This window comes from Diadema setosum, chromosome 16, assembly GCF_964275005.1.
Source record: "Diadema setosum chromosome 16, eeDiaSeto1, whole genome shotgun sequence".
In the NCBI taxonomy this organism is placed as follows: Eukaryota; Metazoa; Echinodermata; class Echinoidea; order Diadematoida; family Diadematidae; genus Diadema; species Diadema setosum.
In genome coordinates, this window is record NC_092700.1 from 34,360,377 (window position 1) to 34,374,060 (window position 13,684).

At 37.9% G+C, this 13,684-nt stretch overlaps 1 protein-coding gene across 1 annotated transcript in view; it reads right to left on the minus strand.

Annotated features, from left to right (window-relative positions):
• Nucleotides 1-13,684, minus strand: part of LOC140240021 (rho GTPase-activating protein 18-like) — a 138,822-nt gene that overhangs the window by 25,970 nt on the left and 99,168 nt on the right. The window contains exons 6-8 of the mRNA XM_072319832.1: nucleotides 7,064-7,135; nucleotides 4,627-4,795; nucleotides 2,555-2,646 (exon numbers count right to left, since the gene is read on the minus strand). Coding sequence (XP_072175933.1) covers nucleotides 2,555-2,646; nucleotides 4,627-4,795; nucleotides 7,064-7,135 — 333 coding nt within the window. The remainder of the gene's footprint in view (nucleotides 1-2,554; nucleotides 2,647-4,626; nucleotides 4,796-7,063; nucleotides 7,136-13,684) is intronic.

The following is a 13,684-nucleotide window of genomic DNA, read 5'->3' on the forward strand; positions in this document are numbered from 1 at the left end:
GACACTCAGCTAGTGATCCTAGAGAGTGTTGTACGTGACTGCACTGGCTTTGAACGGCCTAAACTTGACTTTCTATGACATCACGACTCATGTGAACCTGGTCGAAAAATATCTCCCCGTACCTTTATACAGACTATGCACGGAGTGGCATCCTGTATCTACTCTGCGCGAAACACTGTGTAAAGGTGTTGGGCGAGAGCTTTCAACAGCAAGTGTGGTAGGTGTTTAGCTTGAAGACTGGTATGCCAGAAGAAAAGTGATATAAAAACCTCTGTCACTCATCTGCCAATTGCAATCAGGTTTCTTCAGACCATCAGAAACTGCAGGAAATTCTTGCAAGCCGGTCTCACGCCTGAGAAATCATTTTTAGCATGCGTACATGGACAGCTAATCAGGGTGCACTAAAACTTGCTTTCTTGCCAAGTTAGTAGCTGAGATATCGACAGAACATTCCAGTAAAAAACAAAATAAAACAATGGCATCCATGCCTAGTTTTTGTCAAAGCGCCAACAGTTACATAATGTTTCCATCAGTTTTATTTATTTTTTTTTTTTCTAGGAGGAACTCCAACAGGATGTTTGGCAATGATTTTGTTTTTAGCCTGATGTCTGCACTATGCATCTATCTTCCCAAACAATACTGCATTTAAAAGACGAATACAGTAAGTGCTTGTGTGCATAAACAATTTGTGATCTCTATCACTATGCAGATAAATCATTTTCCCTGTGGCCTGATACCTCAATATATCAAAGCCCCCAAAAAACTTAATTTCTGCAATTAGGTTGCATCTTTTTCACCCTTGCTTCGATCTTTTTAAACTCATTTTTAGCATTTCCCAAGGTACATGTAGAATAAGACTTCTCCTTTAATTTGAGTGCTATTTTTGGTCACAAACAGTTGCTTTTATTTTGGTTGCAGGATTATCAAAATCCTCTACATGACTAAGTTTAAAACTGATCTTTAAAGTGGCAGCTTACATGTTTAAATAGCAGACAAAGGTTCATGTATCTTTCTATGGTTAAAAGTAGACAGAGTCCTATATTTTCTTCAATTTTTTTTTTGAAATTTTGAGTGGGTTTAATGAATTTTATCTGTTCTATTCAATTTTCCTGTAATAAAGGAAACACAGCAAAATTTAGAGTTGCCAATTTGGATGTATCAAGGACAAACAATCACTGCTTCTAGGAAATTTCCATGGGAGATAATGGCTTGAATAACAAATAAACAGAGTATTATAGGATACACAACAAAATTCAGTGTTGCCAATTGGATGTAATATTAAAGGACAAGCACTCACTGCTGCTACAAACTACCATGGGACTTAAAGGGTGTGTACAGTTCTGGTTGAGGTGAGGATTAAGCTTTAATGTTTTGCGAGATATTCAGAAACCACTCTCTGAGATGTTGAAGAGCATGCAATTCTAAGGGGTATTAAAAGTTTATTTGATGAAAATCGGTTTTGAAATGGCCGAGATGTCCAAAAACAATGTGAAACAAAGAGATCCTAATAAAAGGTGTGGCCTGTCGCCTTTTATTGTTATCATTTTTTTGGATATCTCAGCCATTTGAAAACCAATTTTCATCAAATAAACGTTGAATCCTTCTTAAAATTACATGCTCTTTCATATTTCATTAGACTTAAGAGGTTTCTCATGATCTCACTTAGGAATGTTCAAAACATGAATCCCCACCTCAACCAGTACTGTACAGTCCCTTTAATGGGTTGAATAACAAATAAACAGACAAAAAGACAAATAGAAATACGGAGTTTTTTTTTTTTTTTTTATACCCAGCTCACACCAAGGCCAGAACATGGCAGGATTTGGCTGTCATACGCAACAACAACCCTCATGACAGGTGCAAAACCACCTGTGAGTCCTTCGAGCGGATGAACGTAAACAGAGCATGCCGCAGCACTCTTCACGTCACATGAGTCAGGACACGAGTCAGGGCGAGTGTCGGACAACCCCGCTCTCATGGTCAAGCGTCACGCTGTAAATTATTTCTCGGGCAAAGGCAGATTCATGGTTTCCATATCAATCAGTTAGCCTTGGTCCAATTTCGTTGCGGGGAGCGTGTGCACTTTACCGTCGTCTGACAAAAACATGACAGGACGATATCAAAACGCTTCTGTATCCTTGGCAACGAGCTTGACACTCCCTTACAACATGTGCATTTGCCAGGAACATCTGCAAAAAGTTGCCTCTGACCTCTTTTTCCCATCGCCATGGCAACAGGTTTTTGCAAAAGAGTTTAATAGAGTAACTCCTAAATATTTCATAGAGACTCCTAGACTATACATGCTTCAGTGTCCATCTTCTCTGTATTGGCAGCTGCAGTTATTGCTCATAAAAAAAGTTAAAACACTCAGAGAAGTACCACATATATCAATCTTTCTCATAGTTTAATAATTTGAGAGAGCAAAAAAGAAGGCCATCAATACTCTTTGTATAATAAAATCTAATTCCACTTCGACTAGGAAGCACACAGCTAATATGCAGTCCACGTCACCAGATCATACTCCTCTTCACTGACTCCCATACACACATCTTACCTTCTGGAGAAAAAGTGGGGATGATGTGTCTGGGCTCCATAACTTGTCGTTGGCAACAAGATTTCTGAGGGGTACACCGAAAACGCCATTTTCTGATGTGAAAAGGTACAAACAGACAAAATATTACTGAGGAACCATTCAGATTTCTGTGTGATATTCATCAAAATTGTATAAATTTACCCTCTTCGCTTCTTTCATCTTTAAGCTAGTCCAGTTATAGCTTTCTGGGGCTGACACTTTCAAAATTTATCACCTCGTAAGGAAAGGACTTTCACAACTATTATCATCACCAAGATATATGATAGCAATAATCACAACACCTGTCTTCATATTTCTTTTCTTTGTCACAGTTACCATGATTAACATTATTATTGCAATGAAGCATTACAGCAATCACCATATTTTTCATCATCATCTCACTGTTCTTATCATCAACATATCACGATTTACTTTCATCAGCATCATCACCCTCATAATCGACATCATCACCCTCATAACCATTATCATCACCACAATCATTACAGATGTCCCCCCCCCCCCCCCCAATCATCATCATCATCATCATCAGGGGCAGATCCAGGAATTCTGTAAAGGGGGGCGCAACTAATATTTCTGGTGCCACTTCTGGGTTTCATTTGATTTTTTTTCTTTTTATTTCTTTTGTTTTTAACGAAAAATAAAGGAGGGGGGGCATGCACCAGTTGCGCCCCCCCCCTTTTTGATTCACCACTGATCATGTTCCACAGGATATTCACTGATATACAAAGTTTCTGCAAAATCTCCACTTGCATCACCTCTACAATTAAAAGAAGTCCTGATCAACATCACATCAAAGGTACATATATGTGCACACGAAAACCTTAAAGGGAAGGTAAACCCCAAGAGCAATGTGGATTGAGTGAAAGCAGCAACATTAGTAGAACACATCAGTGAAAGTTTGAGGAAAATCGGACAATCGATGCAAAAGTTATGAATTTTTAAAGTTTTGGTGTTGGAACCGCTGGATGAGGAGACTACTAGAGGATATGACGTATGAGTGGACAACAATACAAAGAAAATATAAAGGAAATTCAACAAAAATTCACTTTTCTAGAATTATGAAAGAGCAATGGACCAACCGCTTTCAGAAAGCAGGGGGAATAATTGCTACCCTTAATATATGTCAATATCAAGTTGATGGAATTTGTAATTTTCATGAAAAATGGATTTTTGTAGTATTTTCTTTATATTTTCTTGGTATTGTTGTCCACTCATACGTCATAACCTCTAATAGTCTCCTCATCCAGCGGTTCCAACACCAAAACTTTAAAAATTCATAACTTTTGCATCGATAGTCCGATTTTCTTCAAACTTTCACTGATGTGTTCTACTAATGTTGCTGCTTTCACTCAATCCACATTGCTCTTGGGGTTTATCTTCCCTTTAATGTAATAAGAAAAACCACCCCTTAAAGGACAAGTTCACCTTCATTAACATAAGGATTGAGAGAATGTAGCAATATTAGTAGAACACATCATTGAAAGTTTGAGGAAAATCGGACGATCCGTTCAAAAGTTATGAATTTTTGAAGTTTTTGTGCAGTCACCGCTGGATGAGAAGACTACTGCAGTGTATGATGTCACATGCATACAACAATAAAAAGAAAATATAAAGAAAATTTCACAAAACTTCATCTTTTGAAAAAAGTACACATTCCCTTGACTCGTTACTGACATATGTTATGGGTAATATTATTCCCCTTGCCTTTACAAAGAGGCAAGTCAAGTGCCCTTTTATTATGCGAAAAAAGTGAAAATATGTTGAATTTTCTTTACATTTTCTTTATACTGTTGTACTCATATGACATCACGAGCCTTAGTAGTCTCCTCATCCAGCGGTTCCAACACAAAAATTTTCACAATTCATAACTTTTGCATCGATTGTCCAATTTTCCTCAAACTTTCACTGATGTGTTCTACTAATATTGCTGCATTCTCTAAATCCTTATGTTAATGAAGGTGAACTTGTCCTTTAAAAAAACCCTTAAAAAACCCCCTAAAATGTAAAAAAAAGAAGAAGTAAAACTCTCTCACCTTTGACTCTCCTCTTGGCTGCCTTCCGGACGGAGTCAAAGCTCAGCCCTATCCTGTCGAACATGGCAGTGAGTTCTATGAGGGCGATTTTCCGTACCTTGTCCACGTCCTTGCCCGAGAGAAAGTCCACCGGCGTCGTTCCCTGGGCATCTTTGGCTACTGTGATGTTCTGGAAGGAAGAAAAAGGCATCAATGATTTAAGCATCTCAGTTCATTATTACACCATTTCCGTTCCCTCCTCTCAGGGGGTGTCTAATACTCAAGTTTTAGTGAACTCAGAGAAACTGCACCTATGACCAATTTCAGTAGATTTGTGGAAATATAAATGCACACTTGAGCAGTAGATCTTGAAACATAGTTTTTACAAAATGTATAGCTCCACCATCCCCATGCACTACGAGGCTTGTTTCTACACCTCTTCTTGTATTCACTTGTTTTGTTTTGTTTTTTTACTTAATATACAACATCACATCAAGATACATCTAGTAGACTGACATTTTAATACAAAAATGGCAGTTTTCCTCATCCGCTCCTTTACTAACAAGTATTTGTACCACAAACCAGCTCTAGCCTGATATATCTTTAGACCTACATTGTATTTTGAATACCTCTCGACAATAATGTCCATATGAATAAAAAAGCAAACCAAGAAAATTGACTTATCTGTAAACCTGCCAATCCCCATAATTATTCATGTTTTTAATTGCCAAATACAAGTGTATACACAAGCACAGAAACAAAACAACAAAAGACATGGGTAAGACTGATTCATGACAAGGCAAGGAAGAAACGCCACAAGTGCTATGACGGGTGCTGTCTACGAGAACTTTCCGAAAATAGAAACTCTTCCTGCACACTTGTTATTAATAATGCCCCATATTTCACCGACTGAGACCGAAACTGTTGAGACTCATCTTCCTATCACTCCGGCAGGATAATTAGCGTGGGGGGCACATTAAAGATGAAGATTAGCCCCTCATTCATATAAGGAAATGGACTTGCCGTAAGACTTCCGGCAAAAATTCCCCACCACGTTCACGTTGACTGCATTTATACATGAAAGTGAATCATTGAATTGATCATAAAACAGGCAAGCACAATTTTCATCGAAATCTGACGCAAATCAAAACTGCCAATTTCTCATGTTTTCGCTAGGTACAACATGTATACTGTAGGTACACTTATGTACATTGGTCTACATATTTGTAGATCGCATACATTGTAAATGCAAATTTCATATATTCAAAGGCAAAGGTGCCACTATCAAAACTCCATCTTTGGTTTGCACATGTATCTAAAGCAAGAAACACTTTTTTTTAATAATAATTTACAATCACAGGAAATCCACCTACATGTATTTACATGTAAACTGATATCATGGCCATGTATACAAGCGCAGGAATGAATTCCTAAGATTTGCTATGACAGATTGTTATCAGTTGTAACCATCTGTGCAAATGTTTTTGTAAGATCGCAACTGCTTATCTACATTATATGTTTAAACGTAGATCAGCAGTTACTATCTTACATTTGTATTCAGGAAATATTTGAAAGTTCTATATTGATTTCCTTTGACTTCTATAATATATGTATTGAAGTCAAACTTTCACTCTATTGCTCATTTGCATATTTTATAGTCTATAGCCAGTGTGAACTTGCAAAGGGACAGGAGTCAGGGTGAGTAGCGAAGGTTTCAGTGCAAATAATATATCTTGATATCAAACTTGTTTTGCTTGGGTGATATTGACCACACAAGATAAAAAGTTTCTACCCTATTAAAGGGGAAATCTACCCTACAAATAAATAAACTTCAAAAGAAATAGAAAAAATATTCCCTACAGAATGATACAAAAATGAAAAATTGGATATCAAGAAATAGGGAAGATACGACATTTTGAAATCTTTTCGGAAAAAATTTCTTGACCAGTCGTTAGGAATATTCAAATGAGCGAGTTGATGATGTCATACCCTCACAATATCTCGTGTAAGCTCATGAAATTCAGAAAAATTATCATTTTTAGCTAATACAAGTAAAAGTATGTACCCATACCAAGATATACCAGAGTTAACATTTGTTCTCTTTGTATTTTGGGTGATTTTAAGAAAAGATTTATATTTCCATAGCTAAAATATGAGATTGTTTTCATTTCTGTATATAAAATGAATATGAAATTGTGAGGGCATGATTAGCGTCAACTTGTTGATTTGCATTTTCATTAGGACTGGTCTAAAAATGTTTTCTCAAAAAATGTAAAATTTCAAAATGTCATATCTTCCTTATTTCTTTTCTGATTTTTGTAATTTTTGTATCATCCTGGAGGGAACATTTTTCTCTTCTTTTGAAGTCTATTCATTTTTAGAGTGGATTTCCTCTTTAAGAAACCTGATCACGGAGATGATCGGGTCACCGTTGCCGTCTTGGAGATTCAACACTTACTGGCAGTTCTGTTTCGAGGTTCTTGAATAAGTCGTCCTGACGGATCATGCCATCTTCAATTCCATGAAGATCCTGCAGAATCATGAATTTTGGAGAAAAAAAAAACAAGGGGAGGAGAACAAAATCAAACTTGTTAGGTGGGCCAGTCATTTTGTGAAAAAAAAAAATAGGTAAAACAAATACACTGCAACTAATTGACAAATTGCCCTACATCAACAATGAAAACATCTCGACGGAAGAATTTCATGAATTTGGACAAATAACCGTAGCTATGCTGCACCTGTGTGTGCAATAATCAGACTCTTGTGTGTTGCATATTTGTGATATTCAGTTTCTTTTTAAAATACAGTATTAGGACTAGCATGATATGATACAATAATGATGGAAAAGGCTGACTGCCCCTACTCAGTTGTATTAACAGGACACAGCTGTCCTGGCGTAAATTAATTGGGTTACAGCTCGTTATTCCGAAGGTTCGTTATTCCGAAGGCTCTTTATTCCTAAGATTCGTTATTCCAAAGGTTCATTGTTCCGAATTTCATTTTCGGATTAACCCTACTTCGGAATAACGAACCTTCGGAATAACGCCACAAATTTTCGGATTAACGAACCCCTTTTCATTTTCGGATTAACGAATCTCTAGGTATAGGGAATTTGCGTGTTTTGGATTAACGACCCTTCGGAACAATGAACCTTCGGAATAACGAACAGCACCCAATTAATTGTACCAATTCATCAACTCTAATCATACCATGGCATGTATCAAAACTTCAGATTGAAAGAGCATTGCACATTTCCATACAGAGACAACAAAAAATCGAAGCAGCAAAGGAAAGAAAAATGATCCAGTCTGCTTTCATATGAAGTGTCAGATTATACAGGAAGAAAAATGAAATGAGAAAGGAAAGGGGGGAGAATACAGATGAAGGGCATAAAAGACAAATTTAGAGAAGAGTTGTGGGTCAAAGTTATGATTTCCTTATTGAAAATAATGCAATCATCAATGCTAAAATGATCACAATCGATAATCTTCCATACCTAACAATTGCTATCACTGAATCAATATGGATAAGGCAGAACAACAGCAATAACAACCAGATCACTTTTTTTTTTTCAACTGCTTGGAACATTAAAGGCAAAGAAAAAAAAAATAGTACGTAGGCCCTTTGATATTCCTATGATCCATTTCATTTCCAAGTGCAAGAATCAAGATTTTCATGAACACAATCATCGTTACCTGGACTTTTGGCGTTCTTTTTTGGCAGAGGAAACTACAGAGGCCCATGATGAGAAGCACGCAGGGAATCACCCACCACCAAACAAAACTCCAAATCATGAATGGAATATAAATGGAGAAAGTGGGTCTATGCACATTCCCACAACATAAAAGATGCAACTAAAATAGTAAAGTTCCAAAACTAATCCAACATAATTCCAATGCAATGAGGAACTAAATGAAAATAATCCAAAAGTATGATCCTTAAATCCTAAGACGGGGGGTCTGAGGGGAGCAGGGAAGTTCGCGTGGAAGGAACTTGCGAGATGGAGAGATCCTGGTGTGATTCAGCCGAGCTGCAGATGGCACGGCTAGTGATCACAGGGTTTTTAGCTCTTGTGGATGACTGGCTGAGGTTTTCAACAGCAGGTACAGTGTCACTAGGCCCAGGCTGTATTGTCATCGCTTGGGAGAACCCCCCTATTGAGAGATGGCACTGCTGTTATGATTAGTCCGCAACCGTGACAGCAGACCGATCCCCTCGTTACTGGAGATGGCGAGCGATTCTAAATGGCCGCTCTGATGACATCTCAAACACTGGTCACACGTCTGATGGTGATTCGGCAATGTAATGCTTCCAATCGGCTGCAGATTTTCTCCAACGAAAGATTCTTCAATGCAATCACAGCAACCCAGAGTGCCAGAGCCAAGTAAAAGGAAGAAAACAGTATGCAGCTGAAAAATTCTAAAGCAGGGACATGCTTCTAACAGGTATTGGTGATGAAGCTCCCTCTTACACTCGCTTTCAGAGTTACATTCACTGCAATGTAGTCGCGAAAGCTGTATTCTGGATAAAACAGTTGGGAGGTATAGGAGGAAAAGCAATAATCAGAAACCCACTTTAATCTCAGTCAGCGAGAAACAATTCTCCCAGCAGTTCGTTCTGCCCAGGACGACAGTCAAAGTGCTGTGTGACTCAGAGCCGTACGCCTTTTGTTCACGACGTCATTGCAACATACCGACTTCGTACGGCAAGTGGGTAGTGATACTTCCAGAGAACGTGTTCCCGATTCCAAAACCACTACGTGTGTGTGTGGGGGGGGGGGGGGGGGTTAGGGGAGATCGTGCAAAACGTTGGACAATGATACCACCAGAAGAGGAAACTAGCACAGGAAACAGTTGAGAGGGTGAGAGAAAAAGCTACCCTACAGCCAAGGCTAGAAAGGACATTGCCTGCCATGTACCAACAAACAGTCTGTTTGGGTCGTGGAAAGAAATGATCATTTCCTTGTATACTGCTGAGTGCTCGCATAACCCGCCCCGATTACAACAAAAAATTCTCAAGTTTCCATGTACTGAACCACATTCAAATTCACTAATAAATATTCTCCTGTGCTCTGCTTATGTTGCGTAAGTAATCTATATGACGAAATGCGTCGCAGTCTATGAAAAGTGTGTAACTATTCTTTTCCGTTGTAATGCTGATCATCCGATACCCATCACAGTTTCAGTACAGAACAAATGGTCTTCCCTTGTTGGCGTAAGACCAATCAAAACAGTAAACATGCCAATCAAATCAGAGACCACTCCTACTAATTCCTAGTTGCTATAATCCCCTGGAATCCAACATCATTTCATCATTTTTTCCCCCCACAACACCAAAGACCACATTTTTTCAAACTGGACAAAAGTAGATACAAATCTGTTTAGCTCCCAACTTGGCAATAGCATATATTTAACCCGTTGAGGACGGGCTGATTTTGCTGGAACAGGCATTTCCCATGAACACCTGCCCGAGTATACTGAGGACTGGTCTTCAATAGGTTAGTATGAAGAAAACAAGACCTGTGATGTTTTTACTATGGCCACCGTATCGCTTCTAGAGCAGAGTCCCACATATTCGAATCTGTATGAGCATTTTGTCTACTTCGTTATTACAGTTCGACCTCGATTATCCGGCCTACTTTTATCCGGAAATCTCTATTATCCGGACGCGTTCACGCAGTGAAGGACTTTTTTTTTTTATCCAAAAATTGAGAAAAAACATTGACTTTAAACTCAATTAAAATTTCTACAAAACTCACATGATCTGCCTACAATATTCCCGACAGAACTAACATAAATTCTCACCACATTATCATCGTAAAAGTAAGGGACTACAACTTTGCGCAGGCTAGCATAGATTACACCACCGTTGCGGGGTACACAACCTGCCTACACATGTAGCTGCCAGTGCACTGTGACGGCAGCTTGGATGGCAGCTATATACATTAACATTGTGTCTCCCACGTTCGGCCAATTCGCTTATCCGGATGAGCGCCGGTCCCGACATGGCCGGATAATCGAGGTCGAACTGTACCAAGAAGACATATCAAACGACAGTCATAGTGTTCTGTGAGCAGAAATGTGGAGCGCCTGAATCGTTCCTTTAATAACGTCTTTCTCTTTCTCTCTCTCTCTGATATACACAATTGTATATGTGTGAGATAACCCACATTTATGTTTCTCTTGATGGTATCCACACAAATTATTGCACAATCAACACTACAAGTGTCAAAAAATACTGAATCTTTCAAATATGACTTTATAACGATGGGAATAGGATGCATCACTCTTTGATTACTCCATTCAACTCCTGGCAGGGCGCATCCTGCATTCTGGTTTCTTTGAGGGTCAACACTGCACTCTTAAAGGGATCGTATAGTATTGGTTGAGACCTAATATCAGGTTTCTAACATTTTTTGGTAAGATAATGAGAAACTTCTGAATATGAAATATGAAAGAGCATGTAATTCCATGAGGAATTCAACATTTATTTGATGAAAATTGGTTTTGAAATGGCTGAGATATCCAAAACAGAGCGATTCTAATTAAGTGTGGGACCCACACTTTATTACAATCGCTTTGTTTTACTTTGCTTTTTGGATGTTTCGGTCATTCCAAACCCGATTTTCATCAAATAAACTTTGAATTCCTCTTAAAATGGCATGCTCTGTACTATGTCATAAGTGTTTTCTTGGTATCTCGCAAAAAAGTTAAAAGCCCAATTCTCATCTCCACCAATACTTACCATCCCTTTAATCAATATTGTTGTTGTTGTGTTCTTTTTTTCCAATCTCATCTTGTAATACAAATCATTGTATTTCTGGTACATTGCAGAAGTCTGTATAGTACTGTATATGCCTAATATTTTGCGAGGTTTTATTTTCACAAATTTCATGAGGCAGGTGCTATTCGCGAGATTAAAAACATGCGAAAATAGACTCTGATCCCGACGTGAATGTGACGTGCACGCATACATTTCTCCATTCAGTACAGTACTCCATGATCGCGAATTTAACCACTCGTGAAATCGTCGGGAAGTCCCGAATCACAGAAATTTAGACTTGCTAAATATATGGCATATAAAGTACGTTCTTTTCCTTCCATTTCTTTCATTCATGTACAAGCGGTCATAGCACACAATGTATGTCGAAAAACAAACAAACAAAATAGTTTCCTCCGTACAGTAGACGGAAATCACTACCAAGGTCACAGAGCTGGCGTATCACAATTACTCTGAACTTACACGGGAAGAAAATATTTCCTGTTTGAAAACTTACGCAGAGAAAAACACCCAAATATATCAATTGTTACAATATCCCAAACCTTTCCTCATATCAAATCAATAACTAGAAAATATTTTGAGAGCACAAACTTGCACGAGAGCACGTATGAAAACTTAAAGGGAAGGTACAGTTTCGGTTAGATGGGGCTTCAGGTTTCCAACATTTTTAATGATGACTATCTGAGATAATGTGTAGCCTGTTATGAAAGAGGAATTCAAAGTTCATTTGATGAAAATTGGTTTTAAAATGACCGAGATAGCAAAAGTGGTATGAATTTGAAATCTTGTAATACAGCTTTTTTTTTTCAAACAACAAAAACAACACAAACCTTAAAATATATACATGTACATGGTTCTGTTTTGTTTTGTTTTGACTCTGGAAAAACAAATCAAACTTCAAAATTTGAGAAGTTCCTAACAAGCTTGTTTAGAAAACAAAAATGAGGATATTCTAATGAAAGACATTACATGAATTCACAGTAATCTTGCTCCACAGTCACACACAAGGTCAATACATGAAAAGATAGAAAATAGAGGAAAATGGTGTAAGGACATGCTATTAAAAGGATAGAATATTTCCTAGCCTGAACAGGTGTGAAATACCCTCTCAATGTGAACTACCCCTGCATACAACCATTCATATGTGAAGTACCTTCTGACACTCAAAGGTCCAGTTTACCTGTGGGAGCAGTGATTTTAAAAATGTGCAAGATATCACATTTGATGCATATGAGTAGGCCTGTTGTACCACAAAACGTCCTACCATATAAAATTTTCACAATAAAGCCTAAAATATGAGGAGATATAAGTATTTTTCTCAATAAACCGTAACTGTATACGGTTTAGTCTGGAAACATTTTTATTATAACTATTGTTCACATTTTGTATATTTAACAATACTTAACGTCGATTTTACTGACTCAAATTTTTACTGTGGTTGTTTCTATCCCCAAGTCACATTTTAGAACTATCTTAAAGCACTAATGCTGGGTTTTTGTTTCATCTGCAAAAGGTAAATTATGCCTTCAACTGATGTGAAAGACTCACACTTAGTCTAACTTTTGGTAGATTTATACATGTAGATAGTACATGACTGTGTGCTTAGTACCCCTGATTTTGATTCATGCATGAAATACAGCAACCTCAACAGATAAAAATGTGAAATACCCACTATTTTGAATAGCTACATATCACCTACCCTTGACTTTAATTCATTATATGACCCTGCACCACAAAACCGACAAAAAGTTAGCCGTAGAATTTTTTTTTTTTTTTTTTTTTTTTGGGGGGGGGGGGATTCTGAAAGAGCAAATGTTAAGGTCTAAAATGATGTATAACTTAATTCAAATGGACCTCATGACCTAAATCTAAATCTAAATCTAAATCATAATCTAAATATTGGAGAAAAAGCATGCATCCTGGAAGAGAGGAACATTCCCCCTTAACCCGGAAATGGGACTCCTTTGCAAGAATGAGTTGGGACGGTGACAGGAAGTTCAGCCCCTCAACTGGCTCCCATCACCTGAATCAGTCTGATCTAGTCACCTGACTCAGTCTGACCAAGTCACCTGACTCAGTCTGATCCAGTCACATGACACCTGCTTTGATAAAAGACTCAGTAGCGTAAGTAGGAGATCCACGGAGCAGGAAGGCTGGCCTAGCTCAGATATATTTGAGAATCCTGTAACGAACTGCATGCAGCTTTATATACATGTACATGCATGAAATTCAGAAATTGTTTTCATTTTCAGCTAATACAAGTAAATGCATGTTCTCATACCAAGGGGGGGTTGACAGG